The sequence below is a fragment of the Arachis ipaensis genome, chromosome B3 (assembly GCF_059453495.1).
Source record: "Arachis ipaensis isolate K30076 ecotype BB chromosome B3, ASM5945349v1, whole genome shotgun sequence".
Lineage (NCBI taxonomy): Eukaryota > Viridiplantae > Streptophyta > Magnoliopsida > Fabales > Fabaceae > Arachis > Arachis ipaensis.
This window is the reverse complement of record NC_142438.1, coordinates 121,811,311-121,827,828: the sequence shown is the minus strand read 5'-3', so window position 1 is coordinate 121,827,828 and position 16,518 is coordinate 121,811,311. Positions and strand designations below refer to the sequence as shown.

Genomic DNA, 16,518 nt, shown 5'->3' with positions numbered 1-16,518 from the left:
TTGCCACCAATTGATGAAGATATCCTCTTCTCTCTGGCATAAGTCAGAGGTTATTAAACTTAGACTCCAGATTATTGAAGATAGAGGACATTGGAACAAGGCGTGAGAAATTAATTCATCTTTCAGCATGCATCTTGGGTAAGTGGCGGGGGTGGTTGCAAACCGGCTATGGATTTGTTGCAAAACCGGAAGCTTTTCATGAAGACTCTTCCATAAAAAAATCTTAATTTTATGAGGTAATTTCAATTCCCAAATGTTATTCCATACTCTGTGGTTCTGTATGTTATGAGGCATCAATGAAGTAGGAGAATGAAAGAACCCATAAGCAACTTTGTATCATGACCCAACTTCATATATACCATATTTTGTCCAACACCAATTAACTTCATCCTCCTTCTCTGTTGGTTTGATGGAAAAAATTTTATTGCATATATCAACCGGAAAAATTGACTCAATCAGGTTTTTGTTCCAGCTTCTATCAGGATTTAGTAGCGCACTAACATAATACACTTGCAGATTCGGTAAGATTGTCACTGCAGCTTGAGGGACATTAAAGGGCAATAGTGGTGGGAGCCAGGGATCATGGAAGATGTGGACATTAGCACCAGAGCCTATTTTCCATAACAAGCCTTTCTCAATCACCTTGCGGCCTTCAAGAACACTTCTCCAACCCCACAACGGTATGCTTCCTATCTCTGCATGTAAGAAATCTGTATATCTGAAATATTTAGCTTTGAACATTCTTGACAGTGTAGAATTAGGGTATTTCATTAGACGCCAATATTGCTTGTTCAATAAGGCCAAATTTTGTGCCCTTAGATCTTTGATCTCCAACCCTCCATCTTTCTTTGGTCTCGTCATTGTGTCCCATTTAATCCAAACCATTCTTCGTTCTGCGCCTTTTTGACCCCACCAAAATTGCGAGAGCATGCTATGAATCTCAGTTAACAGCGTATCCGGGAGCTTGAAACAAGAGAGTGTGTAAATAGGAATCGCTTTCCCCACTGCTCTCAATAGCGTGTGCCTGCCACCTGAGGACAATAAACTTCTTTTCCAATGCATAATCTTCTTCTGAACTTTATCCTTGATAGCTCCAAAGGTTGCTTTCTTTGATTTCTGAACTATGGAGGGCAGCCCCAAGTATTTGTCATGGGCTCCGATATGTTCAATATTTAGTGTTTGCGCAATTGCTAGTCTTGTGTTCTAAGGTGTGTTGTGACTGAAAAAGATGGCCGACTTGTTCAAATTGACTTTTTGCCCACTGAAACCCTCGTAGATCTCTAGCAATTCCAAAATATTTTGGCTTGTATTAGGTGAGCCCTTGCAAAAAAAGGATTGAATCATCAGCAAACAAAAGGTGATTAACTGTTTGGCATCTCTGATTAACTTGAACTCCTTGAATTAATCTGTTTTGCTCTGCCTTGTGTAGCAAGAAGGAAAGCCCTTCCGCACAAAAAAGAAATAGATATGGAGATAGGGGGTCACCCTGTCGGATGCCCCTATTTGGCCTAAAGTAGCCAAAAGGTTGCCCTTCTACAACAACAGAGTAAGAAACAGTCGTTACCAATTCCTTAGTCCAGTTAATCCATTTAGCATCAAAGCTCAGCTTTTTCCTGATGTACCATAAGAAGTGCCATTCAACCCTATCATAAGCCTTGCTCATATCTAGTTTAATAGCCATCTTATGATCTGCTACACTTCTCTTATTTTTCAAATAGTGCATACATTCGTGGGCAATTAGAATATTATCTGAAATGAGTCTACCTTTGAGAAAAGCACTCTGATTTGGGTTTATGATTTTATTCATAATACCTTGTAGTCGGTGCACCATAACTTTAGAAATAATTTTATACATAACTAAGGACAAACTAATCGATCGTACTTGAGTAATGTCACTGACATCTGGCACCGTTGGAATCAAACAAATTTGAGTATGGTTGAATCTTTTTAGAATTCTGCCACTGTGAAAGAAACTTCGCATTGCCTTAAAAACGTCACCTCCAACTATATCCCAGAAAAAGTGAAAAAACATAGCTGTAAACCCGTCATCACCAGGAGCACTCTGAGCATGAACACTGAACATAGCTCTTTTGACCTCATCCATAGTTACCGGCCTTTGGAGCCTACGGTTCATGGAAGCTGTAACCTTAGGCTCCAAATCCTCCAAATATGGATTCAGATCAACCAAATAAGAAGAAGTAAAAATATCGCAGAAGTAGTCTTCAGCTACCTTTGCAATATCCTCCGATTTTGATGCAATCTCATTGTTCCTCCCAACTAATCTCCAAATTCTGTTCCTTCACACCCTTGATTGAAATTTATGGTGAAAGAATCTGGTGTTCTGATCTCCTTCTTTTAGCCATTTGACTCTAGATTTTTCTCTCCAATAGCTCTCTTCTTTCATATATGCTAGCTCCAACTTCTCTTCCAATCTGGTAATCTCCTATTCTCCATTGATTCCAGCCACCCGCAGCTCCTCTAGGCTAGCTTGAAGGTCCTCAATTTCTTTTCGAGAGTTTGCTTTGTGAGTTATCTGCCATTGAACTAATCTATGTTTACATTCTTTCAACTTTTGGGGCAAGGAGAACATAGCCGAGCCTACTACTTTTATTTTCCACACTTCGCTGACAATTCTTTTGACAACATCTTCTCCACACCAACGTTCCTGGTATTTAAAACGCCTTTTACTATGCCAGGATTGAGGTTCAATTTCCATCAAGATAGGAGCATGATCCGAGCCTGATTCTGTGAGCATGTGCACCACTGCATTTGAAAACTTCAGCTTCCATCCCATCCCTACTAAATAGCGGTTAATCCTCTCCTTCACCAAATCCTCTCCTTGTCTTCGGTTTATCCACGTGAAAGGCCACCCCACCATTCCAATATCCACTAATTCGTTTCTATCAATAAAGTTAATAAATATTGCAATGGTAGTTGCTGATTTTTGGCCTCCACTCTCCTTTTTCGCTTGACTTATTATAACATTAAAATCTCCCGCTATTACCACTTTTTCTTCCAGTTGTTGACTCATTGTTGTAAGCTCCTCAAACTGTAAGGCTCGAATTTGTTCCAAACAGCTCAAATGGACACCAATGAACGTTCATACCCCATTGTTTCCGAACTCCTTAACTTCAGCTGCTACAAAGAATTCCCCGCTGTTTATAATTTGAACATTGATGCTATCCTTCCAAGCTAGCGCAAGTCCTCCTGCCATTCCTGACGGGTTAACAATATGCCATTTTTCATAGCTGCATGCCCGGAGTTTTTCTTCCACCTGTCGAGATTGGTTCTTTGTTTCACTTATGAACACAATCTCGGGGGAGTGGGATTTACATATCCCTTTTAGGGTGTGAATTGTCAGGGGTCTCCCCAAACCCCAACAATTCCAAACTATAGTTCTCATGGCGCATTGGGTGCCATTTGTAGGCTGGCACCCTCCACCCCCTGTTCAACTACATTTTCATCCTCTGTTCTTTCTTTCTTTGTAGATCCTTCAACTATACCACTCATCAACCTTTTTTTGGATCCAGCTTTAGTCTCCAACCTTCCAGTGCCTTATCTTGCTAATTTTTTTCACTTCCTGTCTTCCTCTGTTGTGAGACATTGCCCAATAGTAAATTGCATAGGTTGTCCTTCATCCTCCTTGACATTGGACTGACCAGCTATGATAACCTCCATGCATTTTGTTCTAGAGTTGGCTGATTGAGGTGTCTCAGGTGCTACCTTGTTGCCAGCGTTTTGTGGTTTCAAACTTTGTTCCTCCTCTTACATTGACATTCCTGCAAATTCCTCCAATAAACAGTTTAAGACCGACTTTTTCTTACGTTGAGTAGTCTTATTCTGATTCTGGGCTGAATTGTTAAATGTGTTTTTTCTTTAAGAGTTAATTCGTATTTTTATTTGACTGGTTTTAACCCATTCGCCAATATTATCCTCTTTTATCCTATCACTCTATGTGTCCTTCAAAAAATCATGACAGTTTTTCACCTCGTGCCCCACAAATTATCTGCTGTTAAAAACCTCAGCAAGTGTATTATGTATTGATTATTTGATTTGGTAATTACTCCAAAATAAATGAAAAAAGGCGGATCATGGGATATATGGATTTTGATATTTAGGCGCAGGCAGCACGACATAAGAGTGATGCAAAAAGGCAACGTGGCAAGATATTATTGGCTAATGTCACGCGGCGCGTTTGATCATTGGTCGAAACAGCTCTAAGCTAAGTGGGAAGCAAGTCTATAAAGTGGAACAAACCCGAAATGGGGATGCTGTCATCTCCCTCACTACACGCTGTTATTTTATTAGGAAATTCTAGATCTCACTGTTGTTAAGATTTCACTCTTATTATCATTTCAAGATTAGGGTTTCACTGTGAGTCAGCTAGAGAGAGTGAGAATCATGGGAGAACGGAAGTTAACCCCTCCGGGGATCGTTACAGTGCTTCTCCTCGTCTGCGCTGCATCGTTTCAGCTCCTCCGCGCTTCAGATGACGTCGACGACGCCGTATTTACTCTTTCTCATTCTTTTATGCGTTGGATCTGTGTTTTTTGCTTTTGCTTTTGCGTTGACTGATTTTGTCTGTGTTACGCATGTGCTTCAGATCTTCTACGAGTCGTTCGATGAGAATTTCGAAGGCCGTTGGATTGTGTCGCAGAAGGAAGAGTACAATGGTAAGCCCTAGCTCATTTATTTCCTTGTTTGTATGATTGATTTGATTGTAGTTACTCTGAGTTTAGTTCTGATTATTTTACTGGCTGTTTGTCGAAAGTGTGATATCAACATGCTTTTGTGTGTTGTCTTCAATTGATTACTGTATATGCTTGTGTTATTATGATGAATTTCAAACTTAAAGAAGAAAGAAACTAAACGAATCTCACTCAAAATATTGAAATCCGAATCCACCAGACTTCTCTCTGGGCAGTTTGACGGAGTTCCTTCTATAAATGCTTTACGAATTGTAGAAACGACTAGCATTTTGATACATGGTTGGACGAACCGACGATGTTCAAAAGTATACTTTCTAGGTCTGTAATTTTGGAATGGCAAAATTTATTAGAGGAAGTGTAATCAAAGTAATAAAGAGATCCTATTGGCTTATTTGATAATATTCTTGCAACAATTTTTTTAAATAAATTAACGACTGTTGCTGGTCAGAATTTTCGCCAGATACTAATAACTAATAAGCATGTAAAGAAAGCATGAGTATTCTAGAGAGATCAATAAATTGTGGTAACTTTTGTGTTACTTCTCTCTCTAAGTCAACTCTTTAGATACATTTTTTGTGTTGTTTTTGTCGTTGCATTGAACATAGAATTTCGTGGGCTGTGATGAGTACTAGAGGAAGTCATGCACCACTCTGATGATTCAGTGTTGACAAGCTTCTCATACCCATTAAATCTGAGCCCTCCTTTCTTCAGAGTCCATTATTGTCTTTTTTCTTGTGGTTCATTTTATTTTTCCCGTTTGATTTTACTGCTATCTGTCATGTGTGTTGTGTGGATGGTGTCTGGAAAGTGGAAAACAAATTGAATGAAGAGGAAATCAAGTGATGTGGGGTTTTGTGACCCCAACCATGATGCGGACTGTATAGCTTATATAGCTTCTGGAGATAAAACTCTGGTTTCTGATGGTTTCTCTTATTCATAATTCCCTTTCTTCCTCTTTTGTCCCAATATATATTTTCATTTATACGCTCGGGTTCTCTCAACTTTACCTTGCTCATTATATTGTGTGATTGTGGTCAATGATTTTTATTCAAGAAAACTTAGTGTAAAAATGGAATCTATGTAAAGATCAATACCATTTATTTTCGGCAAATATCTCGTTGCTACAATTTTGTTTACAATATACATCCTTAATTTCCAAATGATTGTGTGTAAAGGAGAAGGGCCTCCTCTTATCACCTTGAGATAAGTGCTTCTCAGTCTGTATTTTGGAATTTTGCATTCGAGTCCTTGTAATGTCTTCTTTATATTTAGACTTGTATATGCAACAAGTTTGGTGCACTTGTTTCCCATAGTGTGGGGTGCTTTAGTAATGCATATTTGAAATTTCACCTGTTGTAAATTGACATCATAGATGTTTGAATTTAAAATTAAAATTACCAAAATGCCATTGGAAACTACCGTGATGTATAATTTTTTTTTACCTGAAAGTTGAAATATTTTTTTATTTGCTCCCTTTGTTCTAGGTGCGTGGAAGCATGAGAAGAGTGAGGGGCATGATGATTACGGACTTCTTGTAAGTGAGAAAGCAAGGAAGTATGCTATAGTTAAAGAACTTGATGAACCGGTGACTCTCAAGGATGAATCAGTTGTTCTTCAATTCGAGACTCGTCTTCAGAATGGTCTTGAGTGTGGTGGTGCATACCTAAAGTATCTTAGACCACAGGAGGCTGGATGGAAACCCAAAGGATTTGACAATGAATCTCCTTATTCTATCATGTTTGGTCCTGACAAGTGTGGAGCTACAAACAAGGTGCACTTCATCTTCAAGCATAAGAATCCCAAGACTGGGGAGTATGTTGAACACCATCTCAAGTATCCCCCTTCCGTTCCATCTGACAAACTAACCCATGTATACACTGCTATTCTGAAGCCTGACAATGAATTGCGTATCTTGATTGATGGGGAAGAGAAGAAGAAGGCAAACTTCTTATCTTCGGAGGATTTTGAACCTGCTCTTATCCCTCCCAAGACAATCCCAGATCCTGATGACAATAAACCTGAGGACTGGGATGAGAGAGCTAAAATTCCAGACCCAAATGCTGTAAAGCCAGATGACTGGGATGAGGATGCACCCATGGAAATTCTTGATGAAGAAGCTGAGAAACCTGAAGGATGGTTGGATGATGAGCCTGAAGAAATTGATGACCCCGAAGCCACAAAACCAGAAGATTGGGATGACGAGGAGGATGGTGAATGGGAAGCCCCCAAAATTGATAACCCCAAGTGTGATGCCGCCCCTGGTTGCGGTGAGTGGAAGAGGCCAATGAAGAGGAATCCTGCTTACAAGGGAAAATGGCATGCCCCTCTCATTGACAACCCAGCTTATAAGGGTATATGGAAGCCACGTGATATTCCAAACCCAGACTACTTTGAACTTGAAAAGCCTGATTTTGAGCCCATTGCTGCTATTGGTATTGAGATCTGGACAATGCAAGATGGCATATTGTTTGACAATATCTTGATAGCTAAAGATGACAAGGTTGCAGCCTCTTATAGAGAGACTACATGGAAGCCTAAGTTTGCAGTTGAGAAAGAGAAACAGAAGGAAGAAGAAGAATCTGTGGCTGCTTCAAGTGGTCTTGCAGACTTGCAGGTAATGATGTTGATTTGAGTGTTTTCCAGCTGTAACTCATTTTTACTGTGCAGCATGTCTCTAATATGGCTCTTCTGCCCTCTCCTATTTCTGATGCGTTATTTTATTTTTTTAACCATGCAGAAGAAGGTATTTGACCTCTTATACAAGATAGCTGACATTCCATTCCTGAGTGATTACAAGCTCAAAATACATGTAAGATTATCAACAAAATACTCCTATCTTTTGTGTATGTTTGTGCACACATCCTGTTATGTTGCACTCATTGGAGTTTAACGTGAATCCTGTGCTTCTGAACAGGATCTCATTGAAAAGGGTGAGAAGCAACCAAATCTCACTATTGGAATTCTCGTGTCTGTTGTGGTTGTCTTCTTGACAATCTTCTTCAAGCTCATATTTGGGGGAAAAAAGAAGCCGGTGAGTAATGAAATTCATTGATGTATGATTGTATCTTACCCAGTAAAATTGGTCTCCTCCAGTATTTATATTTCGGACAGTGTGTGTAGAACATTATGTTAATCCGTGGGCATGTCTTGTGTAGGCAAGCGTAGAGAAGCCAAGCCCAGCACCCAAAGAAACTAAGGCCAATGAAAGTGGCGTAGAGAATGAAGAAAACAAAGAGAAGGAGGAAACATCTGCTGCCGCACCACGTAGGAGGACAAGGCGAGATTGAAATGGTTGAAAACCTTTTCGCTCACGGGGGCTGCCGACCAAGATCATCAGAATAGAAAAATTTTGAGCTTAGTTGGACAATAGGTGTTTAGTCCATAGGCACTTTGTTCTCATTTTTATCCTTCACCTTATTTTAAAGTATGCTATGCATATGGGAGTGTAAACCAGATATGTGTTATGCCGGTCGTTTGAGGACTTTTTTGAAGCTAATTGAGGTTGTAAAATTATTTTTCTCTTAATTGTTTTTGCTTATAACGGTGAAGAGAGATCCAATCATCTAGCAAGTAGCAACACTTGTGTGGTTTAATGACATTGTAAGGTGCTTAAATGAAATTGCTAGATTTTAAAGAAACAACTGAAAGTTGCTATTTAGAATTGATAGTTTGTTTACAGGTAATGTTTACTTTAAAAATTCATCATTTAACTCACCTATTTGTTTCATCTAGGCATCAATCAAATTTTCAAACAATCAAATTACACATCTTCTCAATTTTTGTTTTATATGTTTAATCAATGTTTTAGCTAACTTTCAAGGTAAATTACTGAGTACTGAAAATTGTATATTAATTAAAATAATTCAAAATACCTAATTAGTAAATTCTAGTGGCCACTTTAACATTATGCTCATTGGAAATAGACGTTGGCAGAGTGATTAGCACACTTATCAAATTTTAAAAGTGATTAGCATGCTTTCAAATTTTAAAATTGTTTGGAGTTTTTTTCGCTGACATCTTTCAAAATTTTTTTATTAGTGCGAATTTTCTTTTTAATGAGTAATCATAAAAAAGTTTTATAGTTTCAAATTTAATTAAGAGTAAAGAATTAACCCAATCCCTATCTATTTTTACAATGATGAGACGATCCTTATCCAATAAAAAAGAGCACTTCGATTCTCAAACTATCATGATAATGTTGATGATGGTAGAGAAGATAATGATTATAAAGTATAATTGTACAATAGAAATAATAAAAGTAAAAATTATAATGATGATGATAAAAATGTGGCAATAGTGATGGTGTAGTTAGTTTTATTATTGAAAAAAATTTTGAGAGGTTAAAATCCCATAAATTATAAATAAAAGTATGGGTAAAGACCTAAAGTATTAAATTGGTCTTCTATGTTTGAAGGTAATTTTGTTTTGGTTTTAAAGTTTAAAGTGTCCTATGTGAATCCAAAAAGTTTTATTTTTTTTTTTTTATAATTTAAATAAAATATTTTCTATAGAACTAAAGAGAATGATAAATAAATGTATTGATACATCTACGGTTGATTTTTTGCCTCTGGAGCTTGTACTTGTTCTCCAGATTATCAATCTTGTTTCCGTTAATTATTTAACTTTGACCTTACAGTGAGACTATATTGAAGCTAAATGAATTTTTTTTGGATTCAAATAGGACATCTCCAGTAGGGAACTCATTCCAGTTCCTATTTATGGCCTACCTGTCATAAAAAGTAACTCTACATCAGCTTTTGCGTCATAAACAGTAAATAAGAACTCAAAGCATCTCTCTTCTCCATTAGGAGGAACTAACTTTAGTTTCTGTTTGTGGTCCCACTTAATGGATTTGGATTTTCTAAAGTTTAAATTTCACTTTAGAGAGTAAAGTGTGATCTCTCACCATTGATTTCATAGGTGGGACCAAATAATAAATATGAAAGAGAAAATATTCAAGGGTAGAAAATCACACTTTACTCTCTAAAGTGAAATTCAAACTTTAGAGGATCCAAATCTCCACTTAATTAATTAATTAAAATACTTAAAATTAATGTAATTATTTTTTCAATAATATTATTTAAATTTATAAATTTAAAAGTAATTCACTATTAAAAGATATTAATATTAAAAAAATTCATATATAACAATAAATATACACTATATAATTTGGGATTACACTAATTTATAAAATTACTTAATACAAATAAAAACATAAATAATTAATATAAATTATTAATTAAATAAAGATATAATTATTTAATATAATTAATTATTATAATTATTACTAAATTAATTATTATTTAATAATTTAAAATAATTATTTAATTAATTAAAGTTTTATACAATTAATTATTTTTATAATAACTTACCAAGTGGCAAGTTATTATTGGACAATATGAGTTCCTAATCAAAGGTACTCACTCTTTTCAAAAGCTGTGTAAGAACTCCTTCTCTCTTCTCTCCAACGTTAAGTTCCTGCTCCTGTTATAGGTTTCAACTTCTTGTTTGTTGGAGTTGCTCTTAAAATCTAAAAGATTATGTCCAAACGTAAGGGACTAATTTAATACTTTATTCTAAAAATATAAAATTTTATAAAATTAATTTTTATTACTATTTAACAGATTTTTTAATAAAAAATCATATTATCCCAAATAAAAAGTTGGAGATCGAAATCTCCCTTATTTTTAAATAAAAATGGCCTTGTTTGTAAAAATAGATAACCACTAAATTGAGTATTTACTCTTTAATTAATACACAACAATTTTTGAAATGAGAATGCTAGACAATGAATTGAAATTTAAGTATTTGTTGGGATGATATTAAGTTAAAAGATTTTTTATTTTTTATTTTTTAGTGTGTTTGATAAAATTTTAATAGTACCAGTAAAAATATTAAAAAATAGAAAAAGCATTTTTTAAAAAATTATAATTTATATTTTTTCAAATATTTTTTTATTTAAAAAACATTTTTAATAAAATAAATAATTAAAAAAATAATTTTATATTATTATATTTAAACATAATTATTAAATATTTTTTTTTTTTAAAAATCACTTGAAAAAACATTTTTGTAGAAGTTCATGCAAACAAACAGAGTAGTTTGTGTGGCGTAATAACTAATAAATTAATAATAGATGAGTGCGGTGTGTCAGGAGGAAGGAGGGCCACGGTAGTACTGTGTAAGCCATACAAATACAACTAAAAACACAATTCAATTTTCACTCATTCATTCCTCCTATTTTCCCATTCGCAATCAAATGGGTTCGCTGAGACGAGGTGTTATCAACCTCCGCAGATTCCTCACTTCATCTAATCCCACCGCATCTCCTCTTCCTCGCTATTCTCTTTCTTCTCCTTTCAGCTCCCTCCCTCCCGATCCTCTCTCCCTTCATATCGATTTGTCTGACGAAGAAAGCAAAAGGCGCTTGTTTAACAGGTCCCCCTTCCCCTCCCCTCTTTTCTTTCTATTCTTCCTCTTTTGATTTTGTTCTTTCTTTCTGAACAGGCTAATTTATAGAAGCAAACAACGAGGGTTCTTGGAACTCGACTTGGTTCTCGGCAAATGGGTGGAGGACAATGTTCACTCCTTGGATGAAAATCGTATTCGAGCTCTCGTTCATGTCCTCGACTTGGTAATTCCCCATTTCCTCCCTTGGTAATTCACCGCCATGAGTAGTTTCCTTCATTCTAGTATTGATTGGTTGTAAATATTACCGAGGATCATCTGAGTTCCACTTGGATCCATTGTACAACTGCACAAGTATGTTATCTTCTAATTTCACTGGTACACCTAAACTCCGTCATTACGATATGGAACTCTTTGATTTACACCAACTTGATTGTAATTGATAGGGTCAGGAATTTTGAAGTTTGCACGCTTATCCATTAAATTTGTATATATTACTGTGTGTTTTGATTCTGATTATCTACAAATGTACTTCATTTGATTAATATGTGCCTTTGAGGGGAAAGAAACATTTTCACATTCAATTCAGGTTGGATTGCCATTGATGTTTCATCTTTAAGGCTTATAGGAAATTTTCATTTTAGAGTTTGGTATGTTAAATTACACCTGGAGCTCGTTTATCCAATCAGACATACCATAAGAGGGAGGGTTTTGGTTTTGGTTTTGGTTTTGAATCTCTGGAATGTATGTATCATTGCAACTATTTTGTATTGCAAGCTAGGCAAAATTCTAACTTGCAGTTGCATCATTGTTTAACTAGTGAGGTTAATCTGAAAAAATCTAGTTAGGCTACATCACATTTATTGCCAAAAAACTTCCAAACTTGCACATGTAGGATCCAGATTCCAAACAAGCTTGCGAGTCTGTAAACTGAGAAGGATGAGTTAGAAAATTCATATGATGTTTTTGTTATTTTGCAAGCTCTGATCTGATGGAAAAGAAATAGATAGAGAGCTGCTAGGCTAGTTTGGTTGATATATTTCTTTGCTCGAGTCATGGCACTTCAAAATCCTATTTCTGTTCTATAGGAGAATCCAGATCTATGGAAGTGGCTATCTGGACAGGAGAAACCTCCAGAATCAGTTAGCAGTAATCCAGTGAGTTTCATTTCATTATTTAATTGATGGAGTTTCAAGTTACTTGTTTGATTTGATTTTTGCTTTCCTTGGGGTTAAAATTCACATTTGAGTTATCTATTGCTTAGGTTTTTGCTGCAATGCATGAAAGAGTTATGAAGAACCTTGAGAGCCATTCTTCCCCAGAAACAAGAGCAACACCTGGCCAACCATGGGTAAGGGGTTGGGATGATATCAAGAAAGGTCGGGACGGTCCCATTGCTGGGAATCAGTAGCTTGAGAACACAAGATCTTGTCATTTGTAACAATGAAAAAAAATGCCTTTTTTACTATTTTTATTACTATAAATAAGTAACGGGTAACTGCAACTCAAAGGTTTGTATTAGCAAGTGGAGATATCTTGACGTTTTGTTCTAACAGAGAATCTCATCCCGGAATTTATTTGTTTGGACAAAAGGCTAATGCTCAAATGATCTACTACTTATGTTAGGGAGCTATATAGGAGGAATACTAGGTGACAGCAACTTTGTGATTTGTAACTATCAAATAGCCATCAATGATGGTTTTAATGGTGTGAGATGGGTATGAAATTTCATCCAATGGTTCACTTTTTTTTGCTGGTTACATGCTGATCAGAATTTAACAAAGTTACTGCCTCCTAAACTTTTTCAGCTATATAGTGCTCTGTTATAAACTTATAATTAAACTATAAGTAGATATATACACGAGGCATTGAAAATTAACTAATAATTAATTATGGTGTATTTGATATTTTATATAAAAAATATTATATTTTATCTATTATCTATTTAATTATTTTATTATAATAAATTTGACTATTTTAATGGTTAATTATTTAATAAAAAGATATAAATTAATATGTATAAATATATATAAATATATAATAAGTAATTTAATAATAAATTTTAATGTATGCATAATATTTTTATAATTTTTTTCATGCAAAAGTTACGGTATTTGAATTCTTTTTGACATATTTAATGCTGTTGAAAAGTTTAAGAAAATAATTTTTTTTATATCCATAAGAACTTGCTCACCTTTATATTATTAATATTTTTTATAATTAATTTTAATATTAAAAATAAAAAATATAAGATGTATAAAATATTAAATATGTCCACAAAAATATTGCGAAAGTCTATTCATATTTCATACTCAAAGCGGAGCGTGGATAGAATTGGTCCTGCTTTATTTGCGATTAAAAGATAAAAAGAGAAAGGAAAAAAGGACGAGTGAGGATTGAGCTCGGTACTCGCACTGATACTCACAGCAAAGCACGAGAATGGCCTCTGCAACCGGCATTAGACCATTTCCAGTAGGGAACTCATTCAGTTTCTGTTTATGGCCCACCTGTCATAAAAAGTAACTCCACATCACCTTTTGCGTCAACAGTAAATAGGAACTCAAAGCATCTCTCTTCTCCATTAGGAGGAACTAACTTTAATCCCTGTTGTGGTCCCACTTAATTAATTAATTAATTAATTAAAATACTTAAAATAAATGTAATTAAATTTTTTTAATAATATAATTTAAATTTATAAATTTAAAAATAATTCACAGTTAAAAGATATTAATATTAAATAAATTCATATATAACAATAATACACAATATATAATTCAAGATTACACTAATTTGTAAAATTAATTAATACAAAGAAAAACATAATTAAGCTCTATAGTTGACGACAAACATTATGAAATTGCCATATGTATTCAATCAAGTCCTCTTTCAATTGTCTATGCTACTGTCTATTTCGAAATTGGATATTTTTTTGGAGAAATATAAAAATTAAATTTATTTTTTAACGTAAGTAAATTTAATTAATTATAATTTAATATGATATTATAAATAATATTTAATATTAATTATGATATAAATAATTAATATAAATTATTAATTAAATAAAAATTTAATTATTTAATCTAATTAATTATTATAATTATTAATAAATTAATTATAATTTAATTACTTAATTAATAATATAAATTATTAATTAAATAAAAATATAATTATTTAATATAATTAATTATTATAATTATTATTGTATTAATTATTATTTAATTATTTAATATATTTATTTAGTTAATTAACATTATATATAATTATTTATTTTCTAACTAACTTGCCAAATTGTTGATTGTTTCATAGAAGTCCCTGTTTAGAGGGACTCCTCCTCCTTGGAATTTGTGTGGGAACTCCCTTCCTTCCTACTCCAACGCATAAGCCTTCTTTCCTTCTTACATAATAGTAATTGGGCTTTAATTTTTACTCTCATTGGAGATGCTCTTAGACCCGTCTGTGTGTTTCTTCTACTTCTTCCTCTGTTTCTTCAGCTGTCGCCGTTAATGGCAGAGGAGCCACTTCCAGCAACATGGCCTGATCAATTCCACTCGGTGCTCTTCAACAACAGAAGCGGTTCTCTGCACAAGGTAGACTTATGGTACGACTGGCCCAACGGCCGCAACTTCAACATCATCCAGCACCAGCTGGGTGTCCTCACCTACGACCTCGAATGGGATAACGGCACCTCCTACTGCACCCTCCACCCATTCAACACCACCTGCAAGGTGGTCCATTTCGATGTTGGCATTCTCCGCCCCAACTGGCTCGACGGTGCTACTACCTTTCTGGGTCAAAAGAATGTTTGACCATTTCTGCTGCAATGTTTGGGAGGAACCAGCGACAACATACACCACATCTAATTCAAAATTTTACGCTATCAAATTATTGGGGTTTTTATCTTATAAATTACTCACTTTTTCTTTTTTTTTCTTTTAATTTAATGTGAGATTAATTCATGACACTTTTTACATTTGTCACTTAACATTTCAAGAAACAACCAGAAGTTTATAAAATAAGAAATCTGTTAATTTAACACCTTGAAATTTTGAATTAGATGTGATATCTTCTTATTTACTTTTAACATTTTAAGATTTTGAGTTAAATATAATATCTTTTTATTTGATCTTTTCTCGTTTAGTTACTCTCGAAAATTTCCTGGGTGGTTAAGAACTCCTTACCGTAGCCCAACAATTTGTAATGAATGCTGTTGCCATTGGGTGATTCCAGGAATGGATGACATTTGAGGTTGGTGCGGTGCTTGATGATCCCAATTGGCAGGCATCTGTGTATTGTTTACAAGCAGCCCCCTCTTAGAACCATCTCTTGATGTTGTTTCTCATGGGACATTGATCAGAGGGATACCCCATACATGCCATACTGCTCATGCTTAATAGTTGAGTTGAAGTTCTTTATCAATGTTGTTTAGAATGATATGAACTGTTATTATAGCCCTTTGGGAACTTTAAGTAGCGAGTACGAATGGCCGTGTATATGTCATTCAAGCTGATGCCATAGCTTCATTGCATGTTATTTTCAAGAATTCTTTCTCTCTTTTGGAGAATGTTCCTGTATAAATCATGGGAAGAAATTCTTTGCATCAAATCTTAGAAAACTCTACCATCTTTCTTGTCGACATTGTTGAAAATATAAAAATATATTGCTCTTTTTAATAATGTGAATGGAGACTGAAGAGAGTGAAATGAACTCTTCCACTCTTGATTAGCCAGGGTTTATAAACATGACCAATAATGTATTCCTCTATGAATGAAACATAAGGTACAAAAAGAAAGAAAGAAAAGAAAACAAGAGTAACACATTAAACGCCACATTTCAGAGGTAATGAGGAGTGCAACCTAGTATTGGGTGTTGAGGTAGAAGTACAATCCAACAAGTGCTGCAATTCCCACCAAAATTGCAGTAAGAAATAAAAGTTAAATCCAGCAATGTTTGTGTAATTCAATTTTTCTTGCATATCCTTCAAAAAGAAAAAGATGGAGGATTCACCCAACGGCTTCATCCCTCTGGAGCTCTGCCTTTCTAACGGATGTATCATTTGCAACTCTTGTGACAGCTGGTGCATAAGGCTTAAATCTTCTTGGTGCTTATGTAATGAAGTATTTGATGAAATTAAGCAGAGGAAAAAATAATTACCGGGGCAGAAGTAGTTATCATGCAACTTATCAAAGGGAGTCCTATCGTTATCACCATGAAAATTTCGGATTTCGAAGTTCAAACAACGTGTATATCATCATATCATGATTGAGAATGAGACAAGCCCCGCAATCGCCATGGAAATCCTTGGTGCTGCTGAAGTAAGGTGTTTCTAATTGGGATGATGCAAGAGGTTGATTGAGCCCGAGAAGAACGATGACTTGAGACCCGAAGTCATGGGTTCCATTTC

The 16,518-nt window shown here is 34.9% G+C and overlaps 3 protein-coding genes, 1 non-coding gene and 1 pseudogene across 4 annotated transcripts; 4 read left to right on the top strand and 1 right to left on the bottom strand.

The window, feature by feature from the left end:
• Window positions 1-336: 336 nt before the first annotated feature.
• Window positions 337-3,214, bottom strand: LOC148572293 (uncharacterized). Its single transcript, XM_088507441.1, has 4 exons — window positions 3,107-3,214; window positions 2,560-3,049; window positions 1,883-2,277; window positions 337-1,116 (listed from the first exon to the last, which is right to left on the bottom strand). Exons 1-4 carry the CDS (start codon window positions 3,212-3,214, stop codon window positions 337-339), a joined length of 1,773 nt encoding a protein of 590 aa, XP_088363567.1.
• An 886-nt stretch (window positions 3,215-4,100) lies between these two features.
• LOC107630882 (calnexin homolog) lies at window positions 4,101-8,347 on the top strand. The gene is made up of 6 exons (XM_016334159.3): window positions 4,101-4,506; window positions 4,604-4,673; window positions 6,194-7,323; window positions 7,447-7,518; window positions 7,624-7,740; window positions 7,865-8,347. Exons 1-6 carry the CDS (start codon window positions 4,402-4,404, stop codon window positions 7,994-7,996), a joined length of 1,626 nt encoding a protein of 541 aa, XP_016189645.1. The 5' UTR covers window positions 4,101-4,401; the 3' UTR covers window positions 7,997-8,347.
• Window positions 5,323-5,408, top strand: LOC148572292 (small nucleolar RNA Z221/R21b). Its single transcript, XR_015908950.1, has one exon. It is a non-coding gene; the product is annotated as a small nucleolar RNA Z221/R21b (small nucleolar RNA).
• Window positions 8,348-10,879: 2,532 nt separating the features above from the next.
• On the top strand, window positions 10,880-12,853 carry LOC107630881 (succinate dehydrogenase assembly factor 2, mitochondrial). Its single transcript, XM_016334158.3, has 4 exons — window positions 10,880-11,147; window positions 11,217-11,343; window positions 12,206-12,274; window positions 12,382-12,853. Exons 1-4 carry the CDS (start codon window positions 10,969-10,971, stop codon window positions 12,526-12,528), a joined length of 522 nt encoding a protein of 173 aa, XP_016189644.1. The 5' UTR covers window positions 10,880-10,968; the 3' UTR covers window positions 12,529-12,853.
• Window positions 12,854-14,432: 1,579 nt separating this feature from the next.
• Window positions 14,433-15,765, top strand: LOC107633537 (uncharacterized protein At4g14100 pseudogene; annotated as a pseudogene).
• Window positions 15,766-16,518: the final 753 nt, after the last annotated feature.

Excerpts from the sequence above, each read along its gene's own strand:
- LOC107630882 (XM_016334159.3), top strand. The coding sequence starts at position 4,402 with ATGGGAGAACGGAAGTTAACCCCTCCGGGGATCGTTACAGTGCTTCTC. Across the intron at positions 4,674-6,193 it reads GCAGAAGGAAGAGTACAATG|GTGCGTGGAAGCATGAGAAG; the intron begins GTAAGCCCTAGC and ends CCTTTGTTCTAG. Across the intron at positions 7,519-7,623 it reads ATTACAAGCTCAAAATACAT|GATCTCATTGAAAAGGGTGA; the intron begins GTAAGATTATCA and ends GCTTCTGAACAG.
- LOC148572293 (XM_088507441.1), bottom strand. The coding sequence starts at position 3,214 with ATGGCAGGAGGACTTGCGCTAGCTTGGAAGGATAGCATCAATGTTCAA. Across the intron at positions 3,050-3,106 it reads AGGAGTTCGGAAACAATGGG|TTTGAGGAGCTTACAACAAT; the intron begins GTATGAACGTTC and ends CGAGCCTTACAG. Across the intron at positions 1,117-1,882 it reads ATGTCAGTGACATTACTCAA|AAATCAAAGAAAGCAACCTT; the intron begins GTACGATCGATT and ends TCCATAGTTCAG.
- LOC107630881 (XM_016334158.3), top strand. The coding sequence starts at position 10,969 with ATGGGTTCGCTGAGACGAGGTGTTATCAACCTCCGCAGATTCCTCACT. Across the intron at positions 11,148-11,216 it reads AAAAGGCGCTTGTTTAACAG|GCTAATTTATAGAAGCAAAC; the intron begins GTCCCCCTTCCC and ends CTTTCTGAACAG. Across the intron at positions 12,275-12,381 it reads AATCAGTTAGCAGTAATCCA|GTTTTTGCTGCAATGCATGA; the intron begins GTGAGTTTCATT and ends TCTATTGCTTAG.